Genomic DNA, 14,982 nt, shown 5'->3' with positions numbered 1-14,982 from the left:
ACATTTAATTGTCATTACATTCCACCCGGTACAGTGAGGCAAAAAAGTACTTGATCCCCTGCTAATTTTGTACATTTGCCCACTGACAAAGAAATGATCAGTCTATAATTTTAATGGTAGGTTTATTTTAACAGTGAGAGACAGAACAACAACAAAAATATCCAGAAAACGCATTTCAAAAAAGTTATAAATTGATTTGCATTTTAATGAGTGAAATAAGTATTTGATCCCCTATTATTCAGCAAGATTGCTGGCTCCCAGTTGTCTTCTATACAGGTAACAAGCTGAGATTATGAGGACTCTCTTAAAGGGAGTGCTCCTAATCTCAGTTTGTTACCTGTATAAAAGACACCTGTCCGCAAAAGCAATCAATCAGATTCCAATCTCTCCACCATGGTGAAGACCAAAGAGCTGTCCAGGGATAGGAGCTGTCAGAGACAAGATTGTAGACCTACGCAAGGCTGGAATGGGCTACAAGACCATTGCCAAGCAGCTTGATGAGAGGGTGACAACAATTATTACAATTACCATTATTCTCAAATGGAAAAAATACAAAAAAAAACTGTCAATCTTCCTCGGTCTGGGGCTCCATGCAAGATCTCACCTCGTGGAGTTTCAATGATCATTATAAAGGTGAGGAATCAGCCCAGAACTACATGAGAGAATCTTTTCAATGATTTCAATGCAGCTGTGACCATAGTCGCCAAGAAAACAATTGGTAACTCACTACAAATCCTGCAGCACCCACAAGGTCCCCCTGCTCAAGAAAGCACATGTACAGGCCTTCTTGAAGTTTCCTAATGAACATCTGAATGATTCACATGAGATATAGGTGAAAGTGTTGTGGTCAGATGAGATCAAAATCAAGGTCTTTGGCACCAACTCAACTTACCATGTTTCGAGGAGGAGGAATGCTGCCTTTGACCCCAAGAACACCATCCCCACAGTCAATCATGGAGGTGGAAACATTATGCTTTGGGCCAGGACAACTTCACTGCATCAAAGGGATGATAGATGGGGCCATGTACCATCAAATCTTGGGCGAGAACCTCCTTCCCTCAGCTAGAGCATTGAAACTGGGTCGTGGATGGGTATTCCATGGCAATGATCCAAAACACAAGGCCAAGGCAAAAAAGGAGTGGCACAAGAAGAACATTAAAGCGGAGGTCCACCTTAAAAAAATAAAATAAAATTACATAAAAAGGCTTGCGTTATCTTCTGGGGAATGGGGCGCGCTGTCTTCTGGAACCTGTGTGTCCCAGAACACAGCCGGTGATTTACAAAGCACTGTGTGACTCGCGCATGCGCAGTAGGAAACCGGCAGTGAAGGCACAAGGTTCGACTACCTGTTTTCCTTAGTTCAAATGGTGGCGCCAGGACCCAATCCGATGGACGTATCAGCCTCGGGCGGCCGACATCACAGGCACCATGGACAGGTAAGTGTGCTTATTAAAAGTCAGCAGCTACAAACACTTAAAAAATATATATATTTCAGCTGGAACACCGCTTTAAGGTCCTGGAGTGGCCTGGCTGGGGAAAGAACCGAGGCTTCGGGCGGCCGCATGGCTGGATTGCGAGACAGGTGAGTGTGTGCTTATTATTAAAAGTCAGCAGCTACATTTTGTAGCTGTTGACTTTTAATAAACATGGAAACGACTGGAACTATGCTTTAATGACTTGGAGAGGATCTACAAAGAGGAATGAGACAAAATCCCTCCTAAGATATGTGCAAACCTGGTGGCCAACTACAAGAAACGTCTGATCTCTCTGATTGCCAACAGGGTTTTGCCACCAAGTACGAAGTCATGTTTTGTGAAGGGGCCAAATACTTATTTCACTCAATGCAAATCAATTTATAACTTTTGTATAGTGAAAGTTGCCTAATCAACCGAGAGCGTCCACCAATCTGTACATTCACCAGAAGCCCGTAAAATAAATGCAGTTAAATGCTCCTATGAAACAGAGGAGTGTCCCGGCCTTGTTTACCAAATGGATGGAAGAATCCAGAGAGACCATACACTGGATGGTGGGTATGTTGATATGGTTCGCACAAGAGTGATTGCTGAATGCCTTTGTCACCTGGTCGCATTAGCTCAGGACTGCAGTGTTGTAGCTTAGTTACCCGTTACAGTGCAACCCTCCCCTGGTACTCATTAGACAACCCAGCCCTGCCCGCTCGGCACAGCCACCAGGCAACAGCGGAGGGTGGGCCGGTGGTCAGTGTAGCCGCAGCCAATATCCCCAGTTCTTGTGGCACTCGGCCTCATATTATTATCGATGTTGTTGTCCCGACGGAGTCCCGGGCAAATGCGACCCAACCCACCAGCCAGCACCAATTGACCCTCCAGCAGCCAGCAACAACAGACCCCTCCCTCAACTGTAGATCCCTCTCAGCTACAATTGACCCCCCAGCAAAAATAGACCCCAAAAATAGACAATAAATCTCACCATCAACAATATTCCCCTCCGCAACAACCCCCCCCCCCCCAAGTAATAATAGATCAATCCCAGCAATGATAGACCCCTATCAGCAAAAATAGATCTCCCTCGTCAGCCAGCATTAGTAGACCCTCCAGCGGACAGTAACAATAGAGCCCCTCCCTCAACAATAGATCTTTCCCAGCAACAATAGACCTCCCCTGCAACAATAGACTCTCCAGCACACCCCACCACCCCTTGTCATTACATACATGCAGTATGAGAGGTGCCAGGTTCCCGCCATATATATATATACACACACACACATATACATATATATATATATATATATATATATATATATATATATATATATATATATTATAGTATGCCTTTGGCTATTGTTTTTTGTTACACGCAGTATGAGAGGTGCCAGGTTCCCGCCATATATATATATATATATATACACACACACACACACACACACACACATATACATATATATATATTTATTATAGTATGCCTTTGGCTATTGTTTTTTGTTACACTTAACTTAAAGGGGTTGTAAAGGTAAATATTTTTTCACCTTAATGCATTCTTTGCATTAAGGTGAAAAAACATTTGACAGTCCCAGCCCCCCGTTTTACTTACCTGACCCCTCGAAAGTACCAAGCTCGCCCCGACGTCCTCTTCGCCGCTCAGACTGGCTGCTGATTGGCTAGAGTGGATGATTGAAAGCAGCGCAGCCATTGGTTTGCGCTGCTGTCAATCACATCCAATGACGGGTGATACAGTGAGCGGCTATAGCCGCCGGCTGTATCACAGAAGCGAGCCCGCAAAGTGCTTCTCACCAATGCGAGGGAGCTCGCATGAATGTGAGAAGTACTTGTGGGGGAAAGCTGAGACAGCCGCCAAGGGACCCCAGAAGAGCAGGTTCGGAGCCACTCTGTGCAAAACGAGCTGCACAGTGGAGGTAAGTATAACATGTTTGTTATTAAAAAAAAAAAAAAAAATGTACTTTACAACCCCTTTAACTTAACAGTACAGGTCTGATAACCATAATAATGAGAACATGCCTTCACTTCAGCAATCAATTGTGATTGCAATGTAGATAAGAAAATCTTTCCAGTGTTATATGATAAAATTCCCACTGTCCCTGCAGTTCATCTTTTTCACTTGGTTGACGTATTATCCCAATCCAATAGTTACCAGAATCTTCATCCTCTGAACAGCTATGAATCTGAGCCTGGAAATATGAAGGCTAGTCTGTTCCCTAGTTCACACGCCAAGTGTTTTGACTTGTAACCTACAGCTGATCGTTAGAAGCCAAGACAAAGCAGCCATTTAAATAATATCATTTTTATTAAATGTAAAGAAATCAACATCTGCATTGACATAATATATATTAAAAGAAGGCACTAGTCAGGGCTTATTTCACATTCCCCTTCTATATGTTCTGTTTGTGATTTACATCACCTCCTTCACAAGCAGCCTATCCTGTAGCTGCAAAATATATACATATGAGATAGTCTTTATAAATTCCTCTGATCTGGATTTACACATATACAAAAACATTACTTACAGCTTGTATAAATATTTTCTCTCTCGTTCAACATGTCGTCTAGGCAGTTTAAATATACAATACATTGCAAATCCCTGCAGTACAAATATAGCATATCGTTTTTTTTCTAGGTATATACATGTATGACAGCTATCAAGGAACTACAATCCCCAGGATTCCTTGGCAGACAGAGAATGCTGGGATTTGTAGTTGATTAAGCTGCTGTTGGCCAGTTTTAATATAACAGAACAGAAGCTGCGGGGTACAACAATCTTCTCCATTATAAAGGTCTGTTGTGAGCGCTGCTGACATTTCCTCAGGTACCACTAACAGTGCCTGCGTCTTCCCAGGACAAGGGATTATTATTATTACAATTATTATTATTACTACAATTATTTGAGAACTCCAGTTTGGATAAATGGATTTGGAAATTCTTCCAATAAAAGAAAAATTATATATGAATTAAAAGTAGGTCAAACTGCGACATGAAGAATTTTGTTTGGAGTTCTCTTTTAACCTCCTCCCATTTCCAGTCTGCATAATAATGTTTCTCAGCCTGGAGTCATGTTAATAAAGGTCTTCCCTTTGAGAGCCACCAGCCAACACATTGCATAGCTGGTGGCTCTGTGTCTCAGCTGCCACTGACTGCTCCAGTTCTCTGTGCGATTCGAGAACCATTTTTAGTTCATATGGTTACGATCCCAGCTATGACTTAACTGATTGCTTGCAGGCTTGAGGCTTAATTGATTAAATAAGTCTTCAGTCTGCTGATGGCACTGCTGATACCACTGCAGCCTGGTGGTGGCAGTGTTGTTCCATTTGTTTAATACTGCAATTGTCAAATGCAATTACAGTATTAAAAATAATAACTTAATTAAAAAATAGAAAAACATACAAATATATATTTTTTTTTAATGTTTGTGCATTTGTCAGCCTATGATAAAAAAAAAACAGAGAAAGGTTTCTATTAAAACAGTGTACCAAATAAAAGCCTCATATGTCCTTAAGAAAATATAAAAATGTATGCATGCAAATTGTCAAGTTAATCAATGCAAGCTGATGCTGCTAAATTTGACACGGGCATGCCCTCTGGTCATGAAAGGGTTACATGTACATGATATTTTTGTGGCATTTCACTAATTATTTACCCCATGCTGTGGCCTGCAGTGCAGAATATGTGCATTGTTAATGGTGCTTGAAGAAATGTTCAGGAAACACAGTCTACTTTTTTTAACAGCATCGTAAATAAGAACTTGCAGTATGTGCTTTGTGTATAAGTTCCAGTGCAGGTTAGAGAATGAAAGGAAGAATCTGGCTGGCTACTATGGGCAACACAGACAGATCTGTTTTCCTTTAGTCCCCCCTCCCCATTCCCCACACTCTGTATTACTTGCATTAGCAATGCTCTTGTACAATGAGCCATGCGGAGTACATACACTGTAAAGTATAGTATTGCATACAAGCTTAGCTCATTCTTTCCACAGTCCAATTTTAGGTCAGCACATACCCATCAACACAGTGCTCAATGGTTTGCAGGTCCTGAGAGGTAACACAGACAACATTTCGCAAACATGACCTTTCCTATGTCCTGGTTGTGGTGATACTATAGCCACTGTTTCTGATTCTTTCTTGCCACCTCCATAACATCCAACAAACACAGCCTGACTTTTGGCTTAGCATTAGCAGAACATATTTCTGCAGGGAAGGCTTGAATCTGACGTCTTGGCCAGATGCCAAGCAGATTTGCAGAGCAGCTTCAGTGACGTGCGACTTCAGTAGTTGGGAGGATTTGTTTTATATGCCACAGAGATCATGTCATTAATAGCTTTGATCTCTGCTTGGTCTGTATTCACAGTATTTCAATGTCCCACTTCTGTGTCAGGGCATTTTCCTGGGCTCTGTGTACTATCAGGAAGTTCTGATCGTAGTAATTTCCACCTAAACAAATGCAAAGACAGAAATAAAATTAGCATAGAAATGCTGACATGTTGGTGCAAAAATGCAGAGTTTAAGATCAAACATTATAGTTTACGGTACACGAGTATTCGCCATGGGGTGAAGAGCCTCTGGAGTCTTATATGTCCCAATAATCCCATTGGTTAGATTTCCTCACAGAAGTAAGGGAGATGACAACATGTGAATCATCCTTAAAACAACCATGCAAATGTAAGCTGGATTTCTGTTTTAATGTGACATGGAAAAACTTCAATATATATCTGTATAAGCTATCATATGTCATTCATAAACCACAGATCTTTGGCTCTAACAATTCCCAGTAAGCACTGGAGGGGCAAAGCAGAGAGCTGGTGACTGAGAGACTGAGAACCAAGCGATCAGCAGTTTTTGATCACTCAGTTCACAGTTGGACGGATGCTGCTTCCACCTAGGTGAGTATAATCAAGGACCAAGATCTGTCGATAAGGGCCAGTTCACATGAAATGCAGTCCAGTGCATTTTTTTCTGCATCAGAAAATGCATGGATAGTAGGTTATATGGCTTAGAACTGCACAGTTCTGGATAAAATGAGAATCGTGACTTTTTTGCTTAGAATAGAGATCTCTCGCGATTATCAACGTAACATCATCTTTTACATTATACAAAAAATTGGGCTAACTTTACTATTTAGTTTTCTTTTTATTCATTCATTTCATTCATTTATTTATTCAAGTGTATTTTTTCCCAGTACAGTGTGAAAATATTGCAATGACCGCCATTTTATTATCTAAAAAATATATATAACGTTAGGGGGTTCTAAGTAATTTGATAGCAAAACATACTGATTTTAACATGTAAGCAACAAGTGTCAGAAAAAGGTTTAGTCTTTAAAGCAGAGTTGCGCTTGTTTTTCAGTTTATTAAAATTCAGCAGCTACAAAAACTGTAGCTGCTGACTTTTAATAAACAGACACTTACCTGTCCCACGGTCTTGCGATGTGGCCACCAGAAGCCTTGCTCCTCTCCCCCTCCTATCCGCGGCGCCGTCATTGCATGTGTGGGCATCCAGCTGTGACAGCTTGCGGCTTCACAGCCGAGTCACACTGCGCTCTTCAAGTGGCCAGGCAATCTTCTGGGATCTGTGATGTGTCTCAGAAGATTGCAAAGAGGGAGGATCCGCCTAGGGGGAGAGGAGGAGTCGCCTAGGCAGCGAGAGGGCGGAAGCAGGAAGTGGGACAGGAAGTACGTGTCAAAACCAGCTACCAAAAAAAAAATGACATGCCAAATGTGGCATGTAAGGGGGCGAGGAGTGCTTAAAGCGAAGTTCCACTTTTTGGTGGAACTCCGCTTTAAAGGAGAAGTACAGCCAAAGCTTGTTTGGCTGTACTTCTCCTATCGATCACAGGAGTGCAGTTAGTTTTGCACTCCTGTGACATGTTTTCAGCAAAGAGTGGGCTGAAGTCTCCTCTCTGCTGACATCACAGAGTCAGTCCAGGCTCAGCGTTATCACGATTATGGCGTCAGGATCCACCCAGATCCCAGGATTGATACCTGGCTCAGCCTCTCAGGGAGTCGCTGAGAGCCTGAGCTGGCCGCTCCTGCCCCCTCCACAGCCCAGCGCTTCAGTGAGTGATGAGGGGGCAAAGCAGAGAGCTGCTGACTAACAGTCAGCTCTCTGGTCGGGAAGCTGTGAGAACCGAGTGATCAGCGATGTTCGATCGCTCGGTTCTCAGTGTTAGAGGCGCCGGGTAACAGATGCAGCATCGGACCAATGCTGCATCCATTTAGGTAAGTATGAATTAAAAAAATAAATAAGATAAACCCTTACTTCTCTTTTAAGTGGTTGAACTGATCTTATTTGCATCCCTTTGATTTCTAAAGGAATCAAATGATACATTTTTGTTTGCTTTTTTTGACAGGTGTGAGCAGAGAACTGCTCTGCACTTGTTATATGAATCATGGAAATGCTGTATTAAGATCGTGAGGAGGGTTAACACAAGAATGTAATTTTTTTTTTTTAACGATTAATCATGTAGCTCTAGTTCACACTGGTGCAGTCAGTTCCAGTGCGTTCCAGTTCCAGAAAAGAAAGTAGAACATTCTGCATTATTTCTGTGATGGACTTTACTGGAAAGCGGTAAAATACACCAGAATGCATCAAAAATGCACTGGAACACACATTTCCTTATATAAGGTTAAGAAAAAAGAGGGGCGAGAATGCACTGGACCCCATCAAAAACGTACTGAAATGCATCAAAAATTTGCAAAAACAAGCATTCAGAAAAGCATCCGTAACGCATCCTGACTGCATTTCTATGATGTGAACTGGCCCTAATACCAATATATCCAGAATACCTGGTCATCCTTGTGGTATCTCATACAGCAAAAATCTGACTACAAGCAATCACCAATTGCTTTGTAGTCATTCTAAGCCAACTGCCTCAGATTCCTAATGGGCATCCGTTGGGTATATGTGGCACAAGTATACATATCCTACCTTTGACATCTAGGACAAGATCATCACTTATATATGAGGAGATTGTCCCATCCTTGTTGATTTTCCATTTTTGTCGGGTTTTGCCATGTTCTGCCCAAAGTGACACTTTTGATTCAGGGATGTTTTTGCCTCCAATGATGTCCAAGCATAAATCATTTGCCTGAAATCAAATACATATAAGTAAATTAAGTTAGGCATTTAAGTGTACTTTTGCCCAGACTACAGGCATAAAAGTGTTTATATATTATTAACAAGGAGTATAACACAAGCTTTAAAACAAGCCATTCCTCCTTGTACTGTGATGTCACTTATTCTTAAAGACTTAAAGACTTACTTCACCTTTTAGCGACCATGTTTTCATGTTACACCCACATTTAAGCATGGTCACATTCCCCACCTCCCTCTCACCATCAAACCACCCCATGTGCTTACCTGAATGGTGGAATGATAATTGAGCGTGGCTGTGCATTGCTAAACCCATACAGCCACTTCATCTATTTACTAGAATATGTGGCTAAACATACCACTACTCCCTAGGCAGATGGACTTCGAAGAGCAGCCAGCAGCAGGGCAGTGATGTCAATGCACTTGTAATTTAATAATTACTTCTTCCAACTCTATAACGGAAGGTTCATACTTCTGTACAGACCTTGGACTGAGGGTAAGCACTGCAAGAACCTGTGCACTGCACCTGTGATCACGTTTGCAGGACTGATAACAAAAATGTAATAAATGCTCATTTTTTTTATTATCGTGAATGCATTTATTACATTTTTCCAAAAAAAGTGGACAATGCTTTTACAGATGCTCAAAGGTCACAATAAAGACGGTACAGTGAGATCTCTGTCAATTTCCAACAGCTTAGAAATATCAATTGTGTTTTCACATTAGAAGGCTAACAGGCTGTGAGGATTCCGGTGTAATAGTAAAAGAAAAAAAATTAAGATTTAAGTGTGTCTGCTGTGAACTCTCATACCGCGTACACACGATCTGAATTTTGGTCGGAAAAAGCTCTGATGGTTTTCCCGATGGAATTTCGATGGGATTTCGCTCAAGCTGTCTTGCATACACACGGTCACACCAAATTCCGACTGTCAAGAATGAGGTGCTGTACAACACGTGCAACGGTACTTGAAAAAGGAAGTTCAATACCCAGTAGCCAATAGCTTCCATCACGTAGTTGAATCTGAGCATGCGTGAGTTTTTTCACGTCGGAATTGCATACAAACGATCTGAATTTCCGAAAGTTTTTCCGTCAGAAAAATTGAGAACATGCTCTCAAATTTTTGCTGGCAGGAATTCGGCCCGCTAAATTCCGATGGAGCATACACATGGTTGCATTTTCCGATGAAAAGCTCTCATCTGTCTTTTGCTGGCCAAAATTCCAATCGTGTGTACGCGACATCAGAATGAAATCCTCCACAGTGCTTATAGTTAGATTGATTACCACTTTTGCCTCTCTCACAACACTGGGGCCCTCATTTCAAATCCAGTCAAGGACACTATCTGCATGGGGTTTGCAGGTTTTCCCTATGCTTAAGTGGATTTCCACTGGGTATTCTGGTTTCCTCCCACTCTTTAAAAGACAAGCCTGTAGGTTAACTGGCTCCTGTCCTGAGTTGGCCCTTGAATAATAATTTTTTTTCTTTTTTTTTTTTTGCCGTCCACTGGGCTTTTCCTTTTTCCATGATTGTTTTTTGCACTCATTCCCTCACTTGCATCCGCACCCACCCATTTCTTTACCCACCCTTTATTTCATTTTAACACTCACTGCTCTATTAACCACAATGGAGGTGCTGCTAATTTTTTATTCACCACATGGGTATCTGGTGCTATCTGACCCTCCTCTATGTATACATACATGTGTGGGTGTGAATAATTTCTGTTCACACTACTTCAGTGTACTGTGTCTGACTGCTCGTTTAATTCCGAGCATGTTAAGCTAAACATATTTCCCCTTATGGATCTCTGCCACAGGTGTAGCTTGTCCATACCCTGACCACTGGCGGTTGCGCCCCTTCCTCTGGTGGGGGGGGCATTACAAGCGTGACCTCTCGTAAGCCACACCGTTGGATTTCTGCCCCTCCCCGACTGTGGCGGTTGTTGAGTGTCTTGGGACCCTCTGTGGGGAGAGAAAGGTTTCTTTTAAAAGGATCTCCATGTAGGAACATTCTTCTTCTTTTTGGATATACACTACTGGGTAATTATATCAAATGTTTGCACTCTATGCCAATACTAAATGTTTATATTGAGCGTAACTAATAGTTGATACATGTATTTATGATATTTTTCTCTTAGCAGACTGTCCCTCTAAAGAAGACCCCGATGTGTGAGTTGAAACGCGTCAGGACTATATTTTCATATTGTTGACATTCTTTGTATAATGTTGGTATGAAATTGTCATCTGCAAGTGTATATCCGTTTTCTTTTATAATTATTTTCCTACTGGAGCTCCTTTTTTAACTATTGTGCTATGTTCCTTTATATCAATAAACATTGAATTTTTATACATCATTCATCTACCTTCCATTTTTACTGCCTAACAACCCCACTTTGGGGGAATTTTTCCCATTTTCTATATTTCGGGGGTGAGCACCACTCTCCAACCTCCTTTGGTATGTGTCTTTCCTTTGTTGCCCTTGTATAATATTCCACTGAATGTGCCAAAGATTGCTGCTTTACCATTCATCACACCATCAGATAAAGTGCTTAAGTCTCCAGGGAGAAAAGTGCTATAGAAATATGAATTTACAACAAATCTGTTAAAGTGCCTTTATTGCCCCCTCAGAATAAGTAAGTACTTTTGTTTGTATAGCTTAGTCACAGGTTCACTTTAAGAAGTAAAAGTTTTTAGTGAATATACATTTGTAATTATTATCTTGAGCTCCTGTACCTGTACACCTCTTATGCCGCATACACACGAGCGGAATGTCCGTCAGAAAAAGTCAGACGGGAGCTTTTCATCGTATATTCCAATCGTGTGTATGCCCCATATGACTTTTTATGTCGAAAATTCTGATGGACCTAGAAATAGAACATTTTCTAAATATTACCGACAGAACCAATTCCTATCGGGAAAACCGATCGTCTGTATGCTGTTCCGACGGACCAAAAACAACGCATGCTCTGAAGTAGGGAGGAGCTCAGGCGCTCTCTGTAGCCGCGCATCGGGGCAATGTCTTACTGCCTGTGATTAGCGCAGCGCTGCGCCGACTTCCTGGCGGACTCTGCACGTGTTCCAATGCGTACACGTCTGAGCTCATCCCTACTCTGAAGCAAGTACGAGACCGAAGCTATTAGCTACTGGCTATTGAACTTCCTTTTTCTAGTCCCATTGTACGTGTTGTACAGCACCGCGTTCTTGAAGGTCAGACTTTGGTATGATCGTGTGTTCGCAAGACAGTTTCAGTGGAATTCCGTCGGAACTCCGTTGGAAAAACCTTTAGAGTTTATTCCAACAGGAAAACTGGTCGTGTGTACAGGGCATTACTGTGTACTTAAGTGGAACTTCAATCTAAAAGGTGAAGCTCTGTTCTTCCTCCCCACCTCCTCTGCCATATTTGGATTATATTTTTTTGGGGAGGAACAAGTACCTAGTTTTGACAGATATCTGCTCCCACTTCTGCTCAGGTCCCCTGGTTCTCCTCCCCCCTACCTGTAACCTTTTGGGACACATCACAAGACCCAGTAGGCTGCGGGACCACTCACAGTGGGTAACTAGTTCTGAAGCCGCAAGGAGTCACAGCCAGCTTACCAAAGCTAAAATGCCAGTGCCAGGGATCAAAGACCAGGGAAGAAACCGGCCCAGGTAAGGATGGCGCTGGATCTTTGGGCAGGTGAGTGTCTGTTTATTAAAAGTCAGCAGCTACAGTATTTGAAGCTGCTGACTTTTAATTTTTGCACATCTGACTAAAGCTCCCCTTTAGTCCATAGCTGAATTCCATATATGGATACATTTATCCCTATCTTGGACAGTGTAAGTATGCATTTTACATGCCTGCCTGATCTCTCTAGAAGCAGAGAACTACTCTAGTAGTCCTCTACCTTGCGCTACGCCGAGCATCTGCCCTGCTGCATAGTGAACACAGATTGAGACAACAATGTCCAGCCCCTTCACCTTGTCCAATCGGAGAACGCTTTACAACCATTAAGAAGATGCAAAGCTTTCTCTGAATGATGCCTATGCCAAGCAAACAAACTCCTGTGTTCACTATGCAGAGGAGCAGCCACATGGAATCCAGAAGACAGCAAGGATCACTGAAGTAGCAGTGACTACTACAGTGATTATCCACTTCCACAGGGATCCCATAGGTATGGAATATGCATACTAACAATCAGGCTAAACCAATATAACTATGCACAAATATCCATGCCTGGACATCAGCTTTAGTATTCTGTGTAATCATGTGAAACAAAAACAAATGCCTTTTTTATTGCTAAACAATTACAGTAATACTTTGGTTCACAAACTTATTTTTAGAAATGACTCTGGTCACGAATTGGTTGTAAACCAAGGCAAATTTTCTCATAGTGTTCAATGTAAATCAGGTTAATACGTTCTGAACTTTTTTTTTCTTTATATATAAAATGATGCAATGTATGTACAGTACAAAAAAATAAATAAACATATATTACATACTGTCTTTTACATTAAGCTGACCTCTTTCATGTGTACATCTAAAAAAAAAAAAAAAAAAAAAAAAAAACTATAGCTCCTCTTTAATCCTTGTTAAAAACAATCCCAATCCCAATTTAAATGACTAATCTAGGGGCACTGTGCATCCAGGAAAAGATGATCTGAGGGCATGATAAAGTTGCAGAAGTCATATGAACTGTTTTTCCATGATTCCCAATCAAGTAAAACCACCCTCATGGTAGTCAGGGGGCAGAAACCCCTATCTGAGTGGACTGGCTCTCCTTATGCCGCGTACACACGATCGGAATTCCGGCCAGAAAAAGACAGATGAGAGCTTTTCACCGGAAAATGTGACCGTGTGTATGCTCCATCGGAATTTAGCTGTCCAAATTTCCGCCAGCCCAAAATTGATAGCATGTTCTCAATTTTCCCGACGGAAAAAATTGCTATCGGTAATTCCGATCATGTGTATGCAATTCCGACATGCCAAAAATCACGTATGCTTAGATTCATCTACGATACAGAAGCTATTGGCTACTGGCTATTGAACTTCCTTTTTCTAGTCACGTTGTACGTGTTGTACGTCACCACGTTATAAATGATCGGAATTTGATGTGACCGTGTGTAGGCAAGACAGCTTGAGCCGAATTCCGTCGGAATTCAGTTGGAAAAACCATCAGAGCTTCTTTCGACTAGAATTCCGATCGTGTGTACGCGGCATAAGACTCTCATCTTGTACTGTTCTTCTCAATATGAACCTGTCAGAGCAGGGAAGATAAGATGGCAGTGGCTCGTGCTTGTGAACCAAATCGGCTTTTGCACACAGAAGCAAATTTTTGTGAACTCTTCTATCCGCGAACCCAATTGTTCGTGAACAGAAGCGTTTGTGAACCAAAGTATCACTGTACATAGATTTTAAATCTATCCACATATATTATCTGTCCCCCTTGCAATGTAGTTCTTTTGGGACTGTAATTATTATAGCACCGGTGAGTATATCAGCAGTAAATTGTACTTATGAATCTGGTTGCACAAAGATGTATTTGGTTTCTGATTGTTTTGTGCAGTGGTATAAGCAAGAATCTAATTTCAGGTTCCTTTCAGGACACTCATCTGATGTTATGAAAGCATTGCTCCAGAGGAGAATGACAAAGTATCTGAAAAATGTTCTTTGAATTTGAAGCTACAGATAGTAATATAAAGAGATAGCGGCTGTCTATTTCTCGTGTCTTTTCAGTATGTGCAGTGTAACAATATTTACCTTGGATTTTAGGAAGCCTCGAGTGAAGTACCATATCTGAGAGCTCTGTCCGTTCCTGGATGAAATGCTAACAAATGTAGCTCTTGTATCTGACGATTTCGCAGTCACAGTCAGGTACTTGTCTCTGTGTCTGTTCCTTACCATAAAGTACACAGCTGGCTGTAAAAGAAGAAAAAGAAATGTTAAACCAAGTCTATTACATGTGAAGACAGTATCACAAAACATAATGAAGCAATGATTTATTTGCTACACTGATGACATGTTACACAATGCCTTACAGAGCACATAGAGCCATTCACAATGGTCTCTGTCACCCTCTGTAGGGCCTACAAATCTATTGTCACTCTTATGCATCACTCAATTTCAGGTGGAAGTTTGTATGGTTTTGGAAGCTGAACCTCTCATGGGAAATCCATGCAAAAATAAAGTATTAATCATCTTAACTATTTAAATTCATGCTGTAACTGCTGAGTAATCAGCAATAGAAACAACTCCATTATGTAAGCTACTTTAAAAAAATTCTCGGACTCCATAGTAAAATGCTATCTAGTGTCAAGAACTTGCAAAGTGTAAGTAAAAACAGAGAGTTACACTGGCACTCCTGCCTTTTGCTTTTCTAAATACAAGAGAAGTCATCTGGGAAGGAATCCTATGCTTTCCTGATCACTTTTAGTC

The 14,982-nt window shown here is 41.4% G+C and overlaps 1 protein-coding gene across 1 annotated transcript in view; it reads right to left on the bottom strand.

The window, feature by feature from the left end:
- Positions 1-3,761: 3,761 nt before the first annotated feature.
- CRYBG3 (crystallin beta-gamma domain containing 3) overlaps positions 3,762-14,982 on the bottom strand; it is a 252,163-nt gene continuing 240,942 nt past the window's right edge. The window contains exons 20-22 of the mRNA XM_077480179.1: positions 14,308-14,466; positions 8,411-8,570; positions 3,762-5,917 (exon numbers count right to left, since the gene is read on the bottom strand). Of these exons, the coding sequence (XP_077336305.1) occupies positions 5,829-5,917; positions 8,411-8,570; positions 14,308-14,466 (408 nt within the window). The 3' untranslated portion in view covers positions 3,762-5,828. The remainder of the gene's footprint in view (positions 5,918-8,410; positions 8,571-14,307; positions 14,467-14,982) is intronic.

This window comes from Lithobates pipiens, unplaced genomic scaffold, assembly GCF_037356315.1.
Source record: "Lithobates pipiens isolate NorthernLeopardFrog02 unplaced genomic scaffold, aLitPip1_a1.2 Scaffold_16, whole genome shotgun sequence".
Lineage (NCBI taxonomy): Eukaryota > Metazoa > Chordata > Amphibia > Anura > Ranidae > Lithobates > Lithobates pipiens.
The sequence above is the reverse complement of the archived record's forward strand: the minus strand, read 5'-3'. Positions and strand labels throughout refer to the sequence as shown.